At 35.5% G+C, this 19,427-nt stretch overlaps 1 protein-coding gene across 1 annotated transcript in view; it reads right to left on the minus strand.

Moving 5' to 3' along the window:
* SCN9A (sodium voltage-gated channel alpha subunit 9) overlaps positions 1-19,427 on the minus strand; it is a 166,526-nt gene that overhangs the window by 96,809 nt on the left and 50,290 nt on the right. The window contains exon 2 of the mRNA XM_032880361.1: positions 5,378-5,685. Within this exon, the coding sequence (XP_032736252.1) occupies positions 5,378-5,635 (258 nt within the window). The 5' untranslated portion in view covers positions 5,636-5,685. The remainder of the gene's footprint in view (positions 1-5,377; positions 5,686-19,427) is intronic.

Consider the following 19,427-nt stretch of genomic DNA (forward strand, 5'->3'; position numbering starts at 1 on the left):
TACAGGTTTTACTAGCTTTTAAATAAGACACGGAAAAAGTGTGAACCATATATATATATATATATATATATATATATATAAAGTTCACTTTACCGCATCTGCATGTGGTAGGGTCCTATTAAAGAAACATTGCCATTGGACTCAACCAACGTGATACCACTGCCATTAATTAGTGCAGCTGTTTAAATCACGTTGGCCAATGAACTCCATCCATTTTTTCTTAGTAAATAAAGAAGTGAGCCATTTGTGAGCACAGATTGCCTAGAGCTCCCAAAATATACTGTCTTCTCTTTTTCATATCCCTTTAACACCCAAAGCAGTAACAGTAAGTTGTGGCCACTGGAATTAGTTTAGAATACAATTTCCTTCTTTCATTTCACTGCACTGTAAGCAAACTAAATAGAAACTAGCTATCTCTGATATTTGCTACAACAGCTTGAGAATTTTAATACTTGTTGGCTATTATCATGATTAAGAGCAAATGTTCCAAATTATGAGTCATTTCAAAAACATATTTTCATAAATTCAAGGAATATTAGCATTAGAAGAATCCTATTACCCAGTTCAATTTTCCTATTCTAGCTATAATTCTGATAATAGCTAAAATAAAAGAGCACAAATTAAAGGACTTCCTTGCTCCTACCCACAGTAATTTTTAAAAGTAATACAAATGAACCAAATATTCTTGAAATGTGTTACTTAACCATGACACAATGCATGACATTCTCCATGGCTTTGGTACTCCGTTAAAAATTTAAAAACCCAAGCAAATAAACAGCAACAACAAGAAGATATTAACACAATCTAAGAAATTTGCTGGGGAATCAGGGAGACCAAGTTCAAATCTTTGTCTTATTTTTCTATAGTTGGTAGGGAAATGACCTGTGCTATTGAGAAGATGGTGACTTGCTCTTCTGCTGTTGTTTAATATGAATTTTATATAAGTTTATGAATGGGCTTCTGGAAATAAATATTTTTCACCAAATTGAGGACCTAAGTTTGAGTATGTTGCTTTTTAATTGTATGTGGCAGTGTTCTCAAGAAAACAAATCAGAATCTACTATTTTCAGGTGCCCTTTTATAGTCTTGGTCACTTTCACTATACCGGTTATGACTAAACATAATTTAACATAAAGTTCACTTTTACAATTAAAAGCAGTTTTATTATTTTTTAAAATTTCACTTAAAAATTTTTTTTATTTTATTTATTTGAAGGAAAGAATGTATGTGAGAGAGAGAGAGAGCACAAGCAGGGGGAGCTGCAGAGGGAGAGAGAAAGTGGGGGACTCCACTCAGGGCTCCATGTAGGGCTTGATCCCAAGCCCCTGAAATCATGACCTGAGCCAAAGGCAGATGCTTAACCAACTGAGCCACCGAGGCACCCCTTAAAATTAGTTATAAAATTAATATTTAGTCTTAGAAACCACTGTTTTCTTTAATTGATACATTGTCCTTTTAAAAACTCACTCATCCATTATATTCTGCAATTGTGTTGCGAAGAACTATGGCTCATGAGGTTTATAAAATGCATCTGAACAAAAATGAGGCATGGGTTTTGCATTCAGGAAACTTCCTAGAAAGGTGATGCATACACAATAACTCGAATACAAAGCAAGACGTGACAAGTATAATGCAGAGAAATACAAATGGAAAAGTGTGACAGTATGGAGGAGACAGGGTCACACTTGTGTCAGAATCATTAGAGAGACTTCCTCAACCAGAAATCAGCTGAGCAAATATGAAAATCACAGCATTACTGCCTAGACTTGGCCAGACACAGTTACCTTGCATTTGAAATTTTTACAAAGAAGAATTCATCTGTTATTTTTTAATTTTAAATTCCCAATGTTTATTTAAATCAAAAACTTCTCTAGGACTCTCTGGGTTTACACACACCCAAGAGTTAATTAAAGGAAGGAAAAATAAGTAAGCCTAATGAAATCTGAGGGGTCAATCTAGGTCCCTTTAGTAAGTAAATTCTAAAATCCTCCTATGAAATACATAGATATCAAAGTCTGAATAAATTCTTTTAATTTTGTTCATCTATTTAAGAATTTGTTGAACATAAAATTAGAAAATTGTGGTGCCTAAAGAGTATATGCTTTGGTTTGGACAGACATGATTCCAAATATCAGAACCACCAATTAGCAGCCCAAGAGCCAGCACTTAGTGCCTGGAAAGCCTTCTAAGTTTCTGGCACATTGTAACTTCTTAGTCAATGTTGGGAGCAACTGCTGAAATTACGGGAAACATATAAAACACAGAAGATATGAAAATAACAAGACACTGTACCTGTCTTCTTCATACCCATAGTAGAGGGTATTGGTAATTTATTCTTTCTTACTTTCTCACAAACTCACTTACCATAAAAGCACTGCATAACATTATTACATTATTTGAAAGGAACTGGGGACACAGTGAAGAGTTGGGAGTCCGATCCTAAACGTTATCTGTTAAATTAGTCTGTCACATAGCTAACATTACTCCATTAGTTAATAAGTCTATAATCTTCCATTCAAAGGCAAACATTTTCTCCTTCCCTCCCAAGTCACTTCAAGCCAGTATTACTGTACATCTCTACTCCCTGGTTATCCTGGAAAGACTCCTTTCCTCCTTTAGGGGTGGCTGGTTCAAAAACACCCAGAGCCCCTTTGGAAATAGGAAATGTAGTAGGTGTCCATGCCAAGCCAGGAGTTTTTGACGATGATGAAACAATAAGTAAAACGAGGAAGTACTTTTTATTTTCCTTGTCTCATTATTTACTCATCATTGTTTCATTCGTTTTTGTAAAGTTGTTAGCACAGTGGTCGCTATATGGCAGAAACTAAATTATGCTAAGAGATGTTGCCCAACAGAGTATCCCAGTAGAGGAACCAACTTGAATTTTTAAAAATCTACAACTTCTAGGGTATAACATTCGGCACATTTCTTAATTTCCCCAAGCCCTCTCTCATCTAAAAATTGGGTAGGAGTTCCCTTCTCATATTATGATAAATAGGTGTGCTAATTTATACAAAAAGTCCAGTGCCAGACGCAGAGATCCTCAATACATATCAGCATTCTTTCTTTCCATGTCACAATACTGATTAATCAATCAGTGCTGTGTACTATCTCAAGGCCTTCACAGGTATTCTACTTTTTGTTGTGTTGCCAGCCTGTTGAGATGCTGGTTTTAACGTGAAGCAAAATATCAGGTATTGCTATTCACAGCAATGACCACCGAGGCAGACGTGTTTCGACTGTCAAAATATACCTTCATCATATTTTATATTTCTCAAGATATTTACAATCTGGTTTGCTATATGTCTTATCAAGAAATAGTCCTTTTTATTATATTTTAAACAAGTAAAAATATGATTTGATTAAAATATGATTTGATAAAATATGATTTATTTTTATTTTATTATTTTATTTATTTTACTTATATTATTTATTATTATTTTTCCAAATATTTTATTTATTTATTTGAGAGACAGAGAGAGAGAGAGAGAGAGAGGAAGAGGGCATGAATGGGGAGGAAGGGCAGAGGGAGAGGGAGAAGCAGACCCCCTGCTGAGCAGGGAGCTGGATCCAGGGCTTGATTCCAGGACCTTGAGATCAAGACCTGAGCCAAAAGCAGATGCTTAACGGAATGAGCCACCCAAGTGGCCCAGAATATGTTCTTAAATGGACATTATTCTGCCTTTCTTGACCTTTCTAAGTCTATAGGCACTATATTAGCAAAGCAATGTTGGAGAAAGTTATGGAACTGCTGATCTAATCTTTGACAGGCTCCTCTTAGTCAACTTCGACTGCAATCCGGCTATGTCTGCTACCGTGTCAGAAATGCTGTATTTCTCATTTTCTCAAGAGAATAAATGTTCCAGGAGTTGTTTTCAACTTTCTCCCATTTCCTTAATGTAATAAACACCTTTCCAGCTCTGCTACTCTGAACATTTGACTTCCAGAGGACAACGTCCACTCCTCTGCCCTGGAAAATATTGACGCCAATTAACATGGATTTCCTGATGCTCCTGCCTTTACTTCATTACTGCATTACTTCTACCTCTCAGGACTCTTAAAATCCAACCTGTTTGCCCCTCAAGTCCCTCCACTTTTCTTTTCTTTTTTTAATTAATTAATTAATTTATTTTTTAAAAAGATTTTATTTATTTATTTGATAGAGATCACAAGTAGGCAGAAAGGCAGGCAGAGAGGGAGAGAGGAGGAAGCAGGCTCCCTGCGCTATGCGGCGCTCGATCCCAGGAGCCTGAGATCATGACCTGAGCTGAAAGCAGACGCTTTAAACCACTGAACCACCCAGGTGCCCCTCTCTCCACATTTCTAATGCAAATATGAACTGTCAGGTAGCTTGTATCTTATCTCTTAACATCTGCAACCAGCTACATTATTCCAACCCTCTGCATTTTTCTCCAGAGAATAATTTTTCTTTACTTTCTTCTTCTTCTTCTTTTTTTTAATTAAGACATAATGTATTATTTGCCCCAGGGGTACAGGTCTGTGAATCACCAGGTTTACACACTTCACAGTGCTCACCATAGCACATACCCTCCCCAATGTCTATAACCCAGCCACCCTCTCCCTCCCACCACCCCCCAGAATTTTTCTTTACTTTCGAGGGGTTATTTATACCCTATGTTAAAAAGGTTTTCACTTTATTTGTTGTCTCAAGTGACCATCTTTCTGGTGGAAAAAATTTCAAATTTCTCAGCATGAATGTACTGCTACCGACTTCCTTTTTTTATTTGCTCTCCACCACCATCTTGCTTTATTTCCATCCTCAACACAAACTGCTTGCAAGAAGTTACCTGCTCCTTCTCTTTGTTCCTTCCAATAGCCCCTCCTTATTCTCACCTTCCTGAATAATTTTATGAAATACTCCCTCCCTTTCTGTTTTGAACAATGGAAAATCTTCTGATTTATGTCCTACCTCTCTGACCATCTCAGACTTCTCTTTTCAATACCCTAAATGAAGCAGACATCTAAACCCTACTACTAGTTGAATGGTCTTCTATATTCCTATGGATTCCGCTATCACCTGCATACAAACACATTCTGGACAGATACCAGGTCTTACTTTTCTAACTGACAGTAATTTCGCTCCTGCAGATATATATCCATGTCATGTCCCCAAAAGAGAGAACATTATATTGAATATTCTCAAAGATTAAGAATATCAAAATAATATGCCGAGGACAGAACCAGTTTTGATGAAAAACTAAAAGTACATGTTCTGAATGTTCTCCATACGCATTTAACGGAACATTTTTGTCATGATGTGGTTTTTCACTAACTTCCACTTAATCTCAATGTAAGATATCTCTCTGAGCAGAAGCAGCAAACAGAGCAGGCACTACTGCAGGCAAAATACACTCACTTTTTTGTCTGCATAGTAGGGGTCCAGGTCCTCCAGGGGCTCTGACACCATGCCTGGGGGGATGTCTCCATAGATGAAGGGTAGCTGTTTGCCTGCTTCCAAGTCACTGCTTGGCTTTGGGCCTTCTTCCTCATCATCCTTCTTTTCTTCTTTGGGTTCCTTTGTTTTTCCTTCAGCAATACGTTGTTCAATGAGGGCAAGGGACTGTTTTGTAAAGTAGACAAAACTCTGAGGTCCTGGGGGAGGCAACGTTGCCATCTTTTCATCCTGTATATTTTATTTCCCCGTCAGCTCCTTACATAAGAGGCCTAAGCGAGAAAAAGAAAGAAAGAAAGAAAGAAAGAAAGAAAGAAAGAGTGTTAAATGTTTGCCAGCCAGAAATGGCACATTAAAAATAATAATAAACAGATTTTGGGGTGCCTGGGTGGTGGGACTCTTGATTTCAGCCTGGGACTGAAGCATGGGACTCTTGATTTCAGCTCAGGTCATGATCTCAGGGTCACGAGATGCATTTGTCTCTGGCTCCTTGGTCGGCAGGAGAGTCTGTTTGAGATTGTCTCTCTCTTCCTCTCTTTTTCCTCTCCGCCCCCACCCCCGACACCAGTCCTGTGGTCTTGTGCATGGGTGCTCTCTCTCTCAAATAAATAAATAAATCTTAAAACATATTTTGGTTTCAACTACAAGAAGTAATGTGTTCACAAAATTATTACGCTGAATTAGCATTTATTGACTACAACACATAAGATTTATTTCCCACACTCTCTACCATCTTTATTTAAAAATCTGAACTTAACACTTCCCAGCTTCTAAAGTGAAAACTTAATGAAAAAAAAATTGATTCCTTTTACTTTTCATCAGCACTCGCTTTTATTGCAATTCAATGAACCTTTCTCATTTAAAATTCTTTGTGACAGTGCTTCTAATAGTTCCACTCTCCAGGTTCTGTTGCCTCTCTGATCACCTAATCCTCTTCTGTCTTAATCTCAAAACATGCTCACAAACCTCTGCTTCTCTCTCTTGGGGAAACTCATTTCTGTCAAATGAGGTGATGGAAAGACTGGTTTATTCTATTTTGCATATTTACATTTTCTTACAATTACATATCCCTTTAGAAATCAGAAAAAATATATTCTCATTTTGAATTTAAAACAATTTGACAAAATATTTAGGAAGAACAAAGAAAAGAAATTTGGAACATATATGTGATAGATTCAATTTTAAAATTTAAAAAAAAAATCAGTAAGATATGTTTTCAAACTATGAGTTCCCTAAATAACTTCTATGTGTATCCAAAACCTATAGAAAAAAAAAAATACAAAATAAAAAAGTCAAGTTCCATATATTATTATTTTGGAATGTTGTAAATAAAAAAGTATAAAAATAATAGTTCTCGTTTTAAAAATAAACTCAATTTCAATGAGTCAGGGAGTCAGGGTAACTTCGCAACTTCTCCATTAAAAAATAAAAATGAGTCTTTTTTTTTTCTTTTTACATTAAAATTGGTTCAGAGTCAGGACACACCAACATCTAATACGTCAACCCACTGTGAATGGCTTGAAAAGCTGTATAGTATTATCCCCAAACACAGCGGGAGAGTGAACTAAGAGAAGCCATGGTCTGCCCTTTTATTTTCCAATGCTGAACATAAAAATTAAGCAAATCACAGTAGTGACAACACAGACTACATAGATTCAGAAAAAGAGGTAGGAGAAGCTAAAACTATTCTTTTCCAGGTTTCCCCTGTTTCCATATCAAACAAAATAAACTTCAATTATGTCTAGAACAAAGGGGATGCCTTTTACCCTTAGTTATTCGGCCACAGTATAAAAACATTCCTTACCAGAAATCTATGTATTTTAAAAAGAGATTAGTGGCCTTCTAGAAACTATCACCTCCATCTGAGAAATAAGGCAGTGAGTGCAGTTTCCCCCTGGGTTTAGGAAACTGCTCAACACTTCTGGAAACCATACAGGGGAGCAGAAGATGACTTCCCTCAAAGATTTTCAGTATACACACACCTGGTCTTTTGGAGAAAAGATGGCAAAAGAAATGGTGTTTTTGTACACCCTACATTTCCACTGGAGGTGTCACGTCTTTCAGGAATTATATGACAAATTCGGGTAAGCAGATGTCATGAACTCTGACGTCCAACCCCCAATTCCACTATCTCTATATCCCCTTTTCCTTCTTTGTTTTTCCCTCACTCTCTATTCATGCACACCCTCAAACCCGCATTCTGATTCACTGAAGTATATACAAACAGCAGGCCTGGTGGGTAATTCGAGTCACTGGTACGATGGTGGGGAGGTACTTCCCAAGTTGGGCTAAAGTGAAAGAAGACACTAAGCATCTGCTCACAATCCCGGTCTTGGAAAGTAAGCCAGAGACTCAGATCAGATTCCATCATCATCCTCTAGGTTGGAGGGTATAGGGGAAGTCACTCCCTCCTATCTGGATGATGGGAATAAATAATGTGTACAAACTGTTCGAGGAGAATTCTACAATATCTACCAAAACCCTTAAGTATGTTAATTAATTTTTAATGCCAAATAACCTCCCTTCTAGGATTTATCCAAAAGCAATAATCTCAGATGTCTTCAAACATTTATGAAGTATTCACTGCAATGTTTTCATAATATTGAAAAACTATAATTTAACCTAAAAGCCTAATCGGGTTTCATTAAATAAAAAATGAACATATAATGAAAAACTGAGTGGCATTTAAAGAATGCTTTTAAAGACTACGTAATGAATTATAAAAACCTTATAATGGATATCTAATGTGTGTGTCACACACACACATTCCTGTATATTCATCTCAATTTGTTAAATGTACAGAAAATCCGAAATTAAATGTACAGTATCTTTAATGAAGGTTATTCACAGCTGAGGGATCAGGGGTTATTTTTATTACTTTCTTTGTACTTTTCTTTATTTTTCAAATTTTTATAATGAAGATGTCATGCACTTTTGTCCAAAAAAGTACCTTGAAAAGTACATTTAAGTTTATTTGACTTGAATCTAATAAATGTAATAAAATCAATCGATATTTATTCTTTTATGTTTAATTTAAAATTTTGAAAAATATTGTCATATTTCCACTTGTTAATATTACTATGACTGCACTTTCTTTTGAGTATTGTACATAAATATATTTTAGTGTTCTCATGACTATTTTGCCCAGCTATCATTAACCTCAATATTAGATGATACTGACACAACTACTGAAAACAAAAAGTGAAGGCAATATCCTTGTATCTAGGATTTCTCAGTTAAAATAGGTATAAAGATATTTATTATGAATTCCCTTCTCATCTGTTCTCCATGCATGTATGCATGTACTATCTATTTACCTATCTACCTATCATCTCTTTTTCCTCATACATTCTTCCAGTCAAGGCACTTTCAACTTCTAATTTATGACTTCTAATTGTCTTATCCCATGTGTTTATCATCCCCTGTTTCCCAAATTCCCATTGCAATGAAAATAATGATGGAGAGTAAAGTTTCACAATGTCACTGAAAACCAGAGAAGACACTAAAGAGTTTTCATAAATCTGAGCAAGAAAGAGCAGATAGGATTATCCTAGTAAGGAGATTAGCAGGTGCCACAGCCTACACACTCATCTGAGAAAGTTAGAACACAGGAAAAAATATTTCTGTCCAGCAGAGAAGTAAGCGAGTTGGCCCATGGATGAAGATCAGAAAACAAGTTGACTAAGGATTATCTACCCAACAATGTTGCAGGTCACATTTCCACACTTCCTCCCCTATATCCAAGTGTGAAGCAGTGGGATTTATCCCCAGTCTAAACCAAAACATTAATCTCTGAATTAATCGACATAAGACCCCTAGGGTGTTTATTTTCATTTATACAAGAAGCAGGGAAGATCAAGGGAAAGAAGGCCTTTTTTTTTTTTTTTTTAAATATACTACCTTTTTCTCAGGTGTTTTTGATTTTTTTTCTATTTCCATTTTAATCACACTAGTTTTTCACTGAAGAATTCCTCAAATTATTTTGGAAAGTTAAGTGGGTATAAATTTTAAAGCAGCGTATCAAAACCTGCTATCTGTGAATGCTGGCCCATGCGATATGAAATAATATGCCACCAAGGAGTTCTGTGGCTAAATTTCAAAAATACTAGAGTAGAAAACAAACTTAGACAAATTTCTTTGCCACTAGACTACTAGAGACTATACATTTAAGAGTCTGACAGAGTTGATATATGGCAGACCCTGAATCCGAGAGATCACAGAACTCATGCTGTTGTTGTTTTATTCTGACAAAGTTAGAAATGATAAATTATGAAATTATTTCAAACACACAGAAAAGTATAGAAGATAATAGATTTAACAAACTTTCTCAGTTTCCCGTATTTGCTTTGGACCTTTAACTTTTTGTTTTTTGAGGAAATAAAAATATTCAGTTACAGTTGAACCCCCATCTCCATCTCAGGTCAATTATCTCACTTCCTCACTCATTTCCTAAGGATAACCTCAAACTGGTACAGAACCCTTTGTATTTCACATGCTAATTTCTCCTCCATTCTTCAGAAGACGGTTTGGAAACACTGTTTAAATGACAAAATGGAACAACTGTTTGATGCTAAAATGGTAACACTGAATCTATTTAATTTTACTAATTACCCTCATACCAGTGGTTTTGCTAGATTCTCTTACTACCCCTGGTATTTTGGTAGATTATTTAGGATTTTCTTTCCAATTTTAATACTAAAATTATATAATTTCATGTATATATGTGTATTTATGTATGCATGTGCTGCCGAAGCGAGCACATTATTTAGGATTTTCTATGATGGCAGACTTGCCTTGCATTTTCCTTACCCATATCCTAAAATAGACAACCAGACACATACACATCACCCACACACAAAAACTTGCAGGCCTTCCCCTCCCTCTGGGGAGGATTTGTTTGGGAAACAGACATACATACAGGCAGATGCAATAAACAACAGCAACATGGTCTTTAATTCATAAATATTGATAGATAATTAAAGATGAATTAGTAATCAAGGACTACCAAACATAAAACTGAAGGACTGAGATGACCAGAGCAAACTACTAACTCTAGAAGAAAGAAAAGATTTAGCAAACATAGGGGAATATTAAGAAGTTAAGGGGCGCCTGGGTGGCTCAGTGGGTTAAAGCCTCTGCCTTCAGCTCAGGTCATGATCTCAGGGTCCTGGGATGGAGCCCCGCATCCTTCTCTCTGCTCAGCGGGGAGTCTGCACTTCTTCCTCTCTCTCTGTCAGCCTCTCTGCCTACTTGTGATCTCTGTCAATAAATAAAAATCTTAAAATAAAAAAAAGTTAAAATTAGTATTCCCAGAGAAATTTGAGAAGATAATCTCTTACCGAAAAGAATAGGCTATCAAAAGAAAAAGGATAATAAAATAAAAAATAAAAATTCTTGGTAATCGCAGGCATCAAAATAAAAATTTCAATAGAATATTTGTTGAAAAGAAATAGAAGTCAGAATTTTAGTTACCTTTCAAAAAAAGTACTTTACTACAAGTGAGAATTCTCAGGTGTGTGAGAATTGGTATGTGTGACGGTCAAACAAATACATGTAAATGAAAAAAATTCATAGCATTCTGTACTTTAGATTTCTGCCAATACAGTAGAGCAAAAGAACAAAGAAGAACTCAAAACAAAATTCAGGAGATGTGGAATACTTTAGGGCATCCCAGCATCAGTCTCAAAAGAGAGGGCAAGAAATGGAAGAGAGAAAATAATACAAAAAAGTAATTTAAGAAACTTAATCGACAGTCATCAGGCTGAAAAGTATGAAAGAGGTTCAATTAAAAAGATGATTCTAATGAAAATTAAGAACTCCAATAATAGAGACAAGGTTTTGAAAAAATCTATATATTAGACCCATAATCTATGTAATAAACTGGAGACAATTTGAAATGTTTTTTGTTAATATCTCTCTTTCAAAGCCCTAATGTATCACACTGCAACCTCCCATAGGGTAAGAAATGTCTTCTACTTTCTCTCTTAGATGAATGTGGAACATTTTTTTAGGCGCCTCCTGTGGCTGGCTTGCTGAATGTGCGATTGCCAATAATATTAAATATCACTGACTCTGACACCAATTCTTCCACAATTAGGTTTAGAAATTGGCATTACATCATAGTAATATCAAGAACCCATAGCATGGAATTAACAAGTATTATTCCCTACTATTTTCTTAAAGACTATATTTTAAAAGCTTATGTTAGGTAATAGTAAGAAGGCAGCTAAGTGTCACTTGTCACTACTGCTGCAAAAATGCATATGTCAAAATAAAGGTATATTCCATGATGTTTCTCAACTACAGTGTATAAAAGAATCATCCATGCAACTAAAAATAAATAAATAAATAAATAAATAATACATCTGCCAGGGCTTACCCAAGTAATGCTGAAACAAACTTTTAGGGGGAGGGCCAAAGCCTGTCTACTTTTAAAAAGCATAAATTATTGATGTGAACCTCCTTTTAAAAAACCATTTTAAAGCAACAAATGCACTCAAGTGAAAACATCTGATGAATACATACAACTTAATGACCAGGTTTTATTACTTAATAAGAGAAAACTAAAGGTGTACAAAACTCTTTCAATTTTGTTTTATTTTCTTCAAAAAATGTTTTCTTCAGTAGGAATGTAAAATACCAAAGTTTAAAATCCCCTTTTGAAATTGAAAGGATAAACATAAATTCCACCCAAGAAAAGCACAACACACACATATATGTATGTGTGTGTATATATATATTATGTTGCGTTTACATATGTATATATATATGCACACATACAATGTAATATTACTCAGCCATCAAAAAGAATAAAATCTTACCATTTGTAAGGATGACGTGGGCAGAGCTAGAGGGTATCAAGTTAAGCAAAATAAGTTAGTCAGAGAAAGACAAATACCAAACGATATCACTCATATGCGGAATTTAAGAAACAACGCAAATGAACATAGGAAAAGGGAAGGAAAAATAATCTAAGATAAAAACAGAGAGCGAAGCAAACCAAGAGACTCAACTACAGAAAACTGAGGGTTGCTGGAGGGAAGGTGGGTGAGGTGATGTTGTAACTGGGTGATAAGCATTAAAGGGGGCATGTGATGTAATAAGCAGTGGGTGTTATATAAGACTGAGGAATCACCAAATTCTGCCCCTGAAAATAATAGTACACGATATGTTAACTAAGTTGAATTTAAATAATTTTTTTAAAGAAAAGCACCATGTATTTTGAACTCTGTTATACTCAGTTAAAGAAAGAAAAGTTGAAATGAAGAGAAACGGGGAAGAATGAGAAATGACATTGAATGACAGAAGGATGATAAACCAAATAAGGAAAGAGAGCTTAATAGGAAAGAAAGGGATGTGGATTAACAAAAATATCCTTGATCCCTTAAAATCCAAGACAATGAAAAAGCAAATTCTTCAACATGTTAATTTTTACCCAACAAATCTGTCAAATTTCTCAGATTTACTCAAAATTCTCAACATTTTAAGTCTCACTCATGTTGTTCACATTACTTCGACCCTATTAGGTCTGGAAACCCCATTTTTGTATCCTTTATTCTCTCCACTTTCATTTGAGGCATGTAGCGCTCCTCGTTGGAATGCCCCCGTACTCACTCATCCTTCCAACTGGTCAGCTCTTATGTGACCTCCGATAATCTGCGAACAACAAGCAAGGAGAAGGAGGACATCTTCCTGCTATAAAATCGCCAGTAGCTACATCTAGTTTTTCAAGTATGTATTTTAAAAAGCCAATTTTCCATGGTGACTATAGTCAATAATACTGTATGAAATATTTGAAAGTTGCTAAGAGAATAAATTTTCAAAGTCCTCATCAGAAGAAAAAAATGAAGAAAATTTGTAACTCTGTATGATGTCAGATGGTAACTACTTATTGTAGTGATCATTTCGCAATAAATATCAATTCATTATGTTATATACCTGGAAGTTACATAACATTACATGCCAAATATACTTCAATTTTGGAAGGGAATAAATGACAACATTGCAAAAAAAAAAAAAAGATAAAGATATTAAAAGAAACATGTTTATTTTATTCATTTAAGAACTAAAGGTATGTATTACTTTATGAATACTATTTAGGAGTGTATACATTTAAAAAAATGAGTTTTTAGTTTAGTTTCTGCAAGACATTGGAAATATGGCTCAATTTCCAAAATGTAAAATAGATAAAATCCTTTAAATAGTTAACATATACCATGAAGTACACTAGTAGTCAATACAGAAAAATCCAAACTGGTTCTAGTAGCTCACAGATAAGTAATCATCTTGACCTTGAAAATCACAATCCCTGTTCTACCTTTTATAGCTATTGACTAGTTTTTGACTACTTTGACTAGTATTTGACTATTCACTACCTTTTATAGCTATTTTCCTAGTTTGAAAAACGGTGTTAATAATCACTGCCTCCGGGCACCTGGGTGGCTCAGTGGGTTAAGCCTCTGCCTTTGGCTCAGGTAATGATCTCAGGGTCCTGGGATGGAGCCCTGCTCAGTCTCTCTCAGCTCAGCAGGGAGCCTGCTTCCCCCAACCCCCTGCCTACCTCTCTGCCTACTTGTGATCCCTCTCTCTGTCAAATAAATAAATAAAATCGTTAAAAAAAAATAATCACTGCCTCAAAGAATAGTTAGTACTGGGATGGTTAAGTACTGTGTAAAGTACTTAGTAGAGTTTTCCACATTTCATGAAAAAAAAATGGTGCTGTTAATAGTATTAACTTGTTTCATTTGAATTCCTTACTTTGGACAATTTTTTTCATGCATCTGTAATTAAGATATATTAATTCATTAATCTTGAGGATACTTCAATTTATAGGAATTACTAGCCTTCTAAACATGAAACATATTTCACACATAGGTATAAACAGAAGCAGAGTTTTGGTTTAAGGTAGTGATTCAAGTGCAAGTTCTGGAGTTAGAAAGCCTAGAGTTTGAATCCTTGGGTTTGCCATTTACTAGCAATGTATGTGACCTTGGCTATCCAAGTTATATATCCACTCTAAGCCTAAAATCATTGAAACATTTATAATACAAGTAGTTACTTTGTAAAACATAATGTTAGACACTGCAAGTAGCCCTAGAATAAATATTGATTGCTCAAAGGTTTAGATTGCTGCTGAGTTTCCTTTATTAACGAAAGTCCCATTAATTTGTCTTTGTTGCCTTGAACTAAAGAAAACTTGGAAAATATGTTTTTTAATTAGACAAAGTTATGTGGCTCAAGAGATATATCAGTAAGATTTCTTTCTTTCTTTCTTTCTTTCTTTCTTTCTTTCTTTCTTTCTTTCTTTCTTTTAAATTGAACTGGTATTTCTGAACAAGCTCAGAAAGAAATGAATTCTGCCACTTGGTTCACCATCTGAGAAACATTAAATATCATTAATGGATTCTGTGAACAGAATACAAGAATGATCCCTTCCTTCAAGCAAGAAATATCACAGGTAGTCTCTCTAGAGTTCTAGGGACTCTGGGTGTCTGCTATGATTCAGAATAGACTATTATTCTGTCTTGGAGTCAAATATCAGGAGCCGCCTCCAGGAAGCAGCTTTGAGGGATTCCTTTAGTCCTCATTGTCCTATGAAGCCTTTCACATAGGGATAACCCCTGAGAGTGAGACGGAGGTTGGTTACCCTACATACTTGGAAATCTCCCAGAAATCACCTAGTGAACCCCAAAACCAATTCTTCCCTAAAGGACTGAAAGGAGAAGATGTGGGCTGTGCGCATTATCTTGTGCTGGCAAAGGTCCCAGTGGCCTCTATTACCTTCTTGGCCCCACGGCATTTACCTAATACTGGAACAGTAAATTGCAGTTCCCAATTGATTTATTAATGTCAGAGTGTCAACTCTATTGTGGTTCAGATGGAATATGTGTGTATTATGTCCATATAATTTTGTAATAGGAATTATGCTTTGATAATGATTATTATTAGCATGCTTTGTCTTAATATGAATTCTACATTTAAAGAATGGAATTAATTATTCTCTTAAAAATATTTCCCATAGGGGCACCTGGGTGGCTTAATCAGTTAAGCATCTGTCTTCAGCTCAGGTCATGATCTCAAGATTGCTTGGCGGGCAGTCAACTTCTCCTTCTCTCTCTGCCCCTCTCCTGACTCATGCTTCCTCTCTCTCTCTCTCAAATAAATAAGTAGAAATCTTAAAAATAGTAAAATAAATAAAAATATTTCCCAGAAAATTCTTTTAGCAGTAAGTTTTATTTGATAACTTTCAACATTCCTTGTAGAAAGCAAATAATATTTGAATGTCTTGTTTAACTGTGACTAGAAAGATTAAGAGGGTATTTCCAATATGTCAAGGAGAATAATCACACATTCATGACTCTATAATAATCTCAGACTCTGTTTTATATTCTGTCACTGAATCTCTTACCTATAGATAACTTAAATTCTATGTATATAAAATTAAAATTGGTCCAAAAAACCATTTTGAAGATCTTCCAAAATCTGAATCAAATTAGGTCAGATCTAAATTATTTAAGGCAGTGGACCAATGTAAAAGTAAGTAAAATAGAATGTATGTTGACTGTTGTCAAATGAAAAACTGCTTTGAAAATATCACTTCTCTGGGAACTGATAGTGATATTTTCCCACAGGTAAAATATTGGCTGGAGTATAATTAATTTTTCAAGTATTCTCAAGGCACCATAGAATCTATACATGAGTATTTTCAAAAGCACTGTAAAATGAATCATAGCTAATATCAGTAGTGATAACTCAGGTTGATAATATGTTCCCTTTTTTAAAAAGCTCTTATTTATTTACTGAGCGAGAGAGAGAGAGGACTGTGCAGTTGTGTGTGTATATGCACGTGTGCATGCAAGGGAGAGGGAGGAGGGGGAGGGGTTGAGGGACAGTGAGAGAAAAAATCTGAAGCAGGCTCTGGGCTGAGTGTGGAGCCCAACCTGGGGCTCGATCTCATGACCCTGAGATCATGACCTGAGCTGAAATCAAGAGTGGGATGCTTAACCGACTAAGCCACCCAGATGCCCCAATAATATGTTCTCTTGATATCATGAGAACAGTACTTTCTCTGTATAGTCTTTCTCCCTCAAACTCATAGTTTTGATCTAATAATGAAAAAAATCAGAAAAATCCCAATTCGGGGTCATTCTATAAAATACCTTGACCAATGTTCCTTCAAATTGTCAAGGTCATCAAAAACAAGGGAGGTCTGAGAAACTACCCCAGCCTAATGATGATTAAGGAGAGAGTGATCATTAAATGTAATGTGCTATCCTGGATGTAACACCTTGGAGGAGAAAAAAAAGAAAGTGGGGGAAAAATTGAAGAAATCTGAATCAAGAAAGGACATTAGTTAACAATAATGTATCATGATGATTTCATTACTTGTGACAAATGTATCATACTAATGTAAAGTGTTATTAACACGGGAACTGGGGAGGGACTCCATGAGAACTTTCCACACTGCCTTGCACCATTTTTCCATAAATCTATTTTAAGATAAAAAGCATACATAAAAAAAGAAATTATAGACATAGAATTACACTAATATTAGGTAATGTTAACAGTGTTCCAGCAAATTTGAATTGATTAAATAAATATATTGCCATTATCTATAATGTACCTAATTGATAACAGCCTAATTAAAATGGGTTATAATTAATATATAAAAATAATATTTTATATCATATCAAATAACATCACTTTGATCGATAAGAGATCCATTAGAAATGCTAATCAACTTTTTAAAGTTATTATGCTTGGGAGGATAATTTTCTATAAATGTAGTCTCTTGGGTAAAAAATGAGCTTACAACCTATAAACATAGAAATAGACTGGAGTCACAATGTCTGAGTCCTAATTATACTTGAGAGTCATTATGACTAAGTAGGCCAAAAAATAGATCTGCAAGGGGCTCTGTGTGCTTTCCCTTTTAGAAAAATGGTAACTTAACTTACTTGGTAGTGTTAAGCACACTATTTTTTAAGTTGTTAAATTAAGACTTCATCATATATCGATCTCAATGATTCTGTTAAGATACAAAAGGCTCTCTTTTGATTTCTGTGTTACTTTAGGAACTGTGGGGTAACAGTGAGATGAAAGAAATCCATTTGACTCAGAAATTCTCCTTTTACTGATATGTGAACACTTGATAATATGACCCAAACAAAGCAACAGACACCTCCACTCTGGCTGTCAGGGGTACATGTATCCATTTCTTATAACCACAAAGGCCTCTTTGGCTACCATGGTGGTTTAAAAACTCCTTCTATTTGTTCAGTGACATCCCCTTCACACTGTTCCCATTCTGAAAATCTAAAATCCCATGATGAAAAAGAAAGACATCATCAGGAAAGATGGAAGAGGCAATGTTTACTTCCAGTATAAACTGTTACGCTCAATGCTCTCTTCCATGAGAACTGAAAAACTTCCAGATGAGTCTTCCCAGCCTCAGTGCAGGAGAGGAATATCAAGATCGTACAAATCCTCTATGTCAACAACGAGGAAGAGAACGCTGACACATCTGAAGACAACCAGAAGTGCACTTGAGTCTTCCAGTGTCTCTGCTATTTACAGAAGAAAATGAACTCTGCTAGAAGACTAAATCTGAAGCATATAGGGAAAAGATAATAATTAAGCCAGGTTTGAGTCCACTCCTATCTGCTCCCTGAATTGTAATTAAAAAAAAAATCTCTCAATAGTTTTTCATTTTACTGATATTTGAATACTCGACAGCATCACTGGAGGAAAGCAGAGACAGATACCCCTTGGCTGTAAGGAGTATAGTTGACAGTCTGGTTCTATCCTTGGCAGGATGACCCTAGCATTTCTGTTGCAAACCAAGATTTTTTTTTTTTTTCAAGAATAAATGCTACATTACATCACACACCAAGGCAATAGGCATAAACTGGGACTGTTCTGGGCAAGCCTAGATATACACTCATCTTATTTTGAGAGGTCCTAGGAAAACCTACCGAATAGGACCTAAGACCCTGGCTTTGCTTTGTAATACTTCTTTTTATGGGAACATAGATAACTAATTGTCTTGATCATTATTCTTTACCAAGGTCTGCCACAGTAACTGTCTGCTTTTCCGAAAGCCAGATTTTATGGCTCACAGAAATACTAAAATAAACATAAGCAGATCTTAAAACTTAAATCTTTAGGATTGGGGCGCCTGGGTGGCTCAGTTGGTTAAGCGTCTGACTCTTGATTTCAGCTCAGGTCATGATCTCAGGGTCCTGGGATCCAGCCCCATGGTGGGCTCTGCACTCAGTGGACAGTTTGCTGAAGATTCCCTTTCCCTCTCCCTTTACCCCCCACCATGTGCACATGTGTGCGCTCTTTCTCTCTCTCTCTCAGATAAATATATACATCTTAAAGAAAAATCTTAGGATTTAATCATAGTGACATCACTACTGTTGGAAATCCTGTGCCTTGATTAAATGACATCCTAGTGAGCTGCAGAGCCTGGGACCTCAAATAACTGAAGATTCCTAACTTCAGGCTGAAGGCTGGAAGCACCACGAGTCATATCCAAATACTGTTTGGCATTGCATTTAATCTGCAATAAAAGAGCTGTGAAACTCTTTGACTGATTTTCTTAATCTGCTGTCTTGAAATCTGTCTCACTTTGGTCAAAATTTTCTAGCTGCGATTTTGGCAAACCCTCCAACACTTCGTGAATATCAGTTTACCGTTTGAGAAAACTATAAATTTTCAAATTGCTGACTTTTCTAACGTTTTACCTTACCCTTTGTCCAGTCTAGGTGCAGTAAGACCAATGATTATAATCCATTATTCTCAGGGATTTAACTGATGGCTATTTTAGTTACTCTGTTACCTGAAATTTAAAAATGAACCAAAATTTTTACATTTAAGTAGGCAGTAAGAAGACTTGAATTAAGATAGCCTTTAGGAATCTCCATACAATCCTTTATTTCCTCAATATAATATCTCCATTTGCTTTTAACTTTATAGAGTTACTTACAATGTCATCAGAAATAAACAGGAA

The sequence above is a fragment of the Lontra canadensis genome, unplaced genomic scaffold (assembly GCF_010015895.1).
Source record: "Lontra canadensis isolate GAN:19392208 unplaced genomic scaffold, GSC_riverotter_1.0 scaffold69, whole genome shotgun sequence".
In the NCBI taxonomy this organism is placed as follows: domain Eukaryota; kingdom Metazoa; phylum Chordata; class Mammalia; order Carnivora; family Mustelidae; genus Lontra; species Lontra canadensis.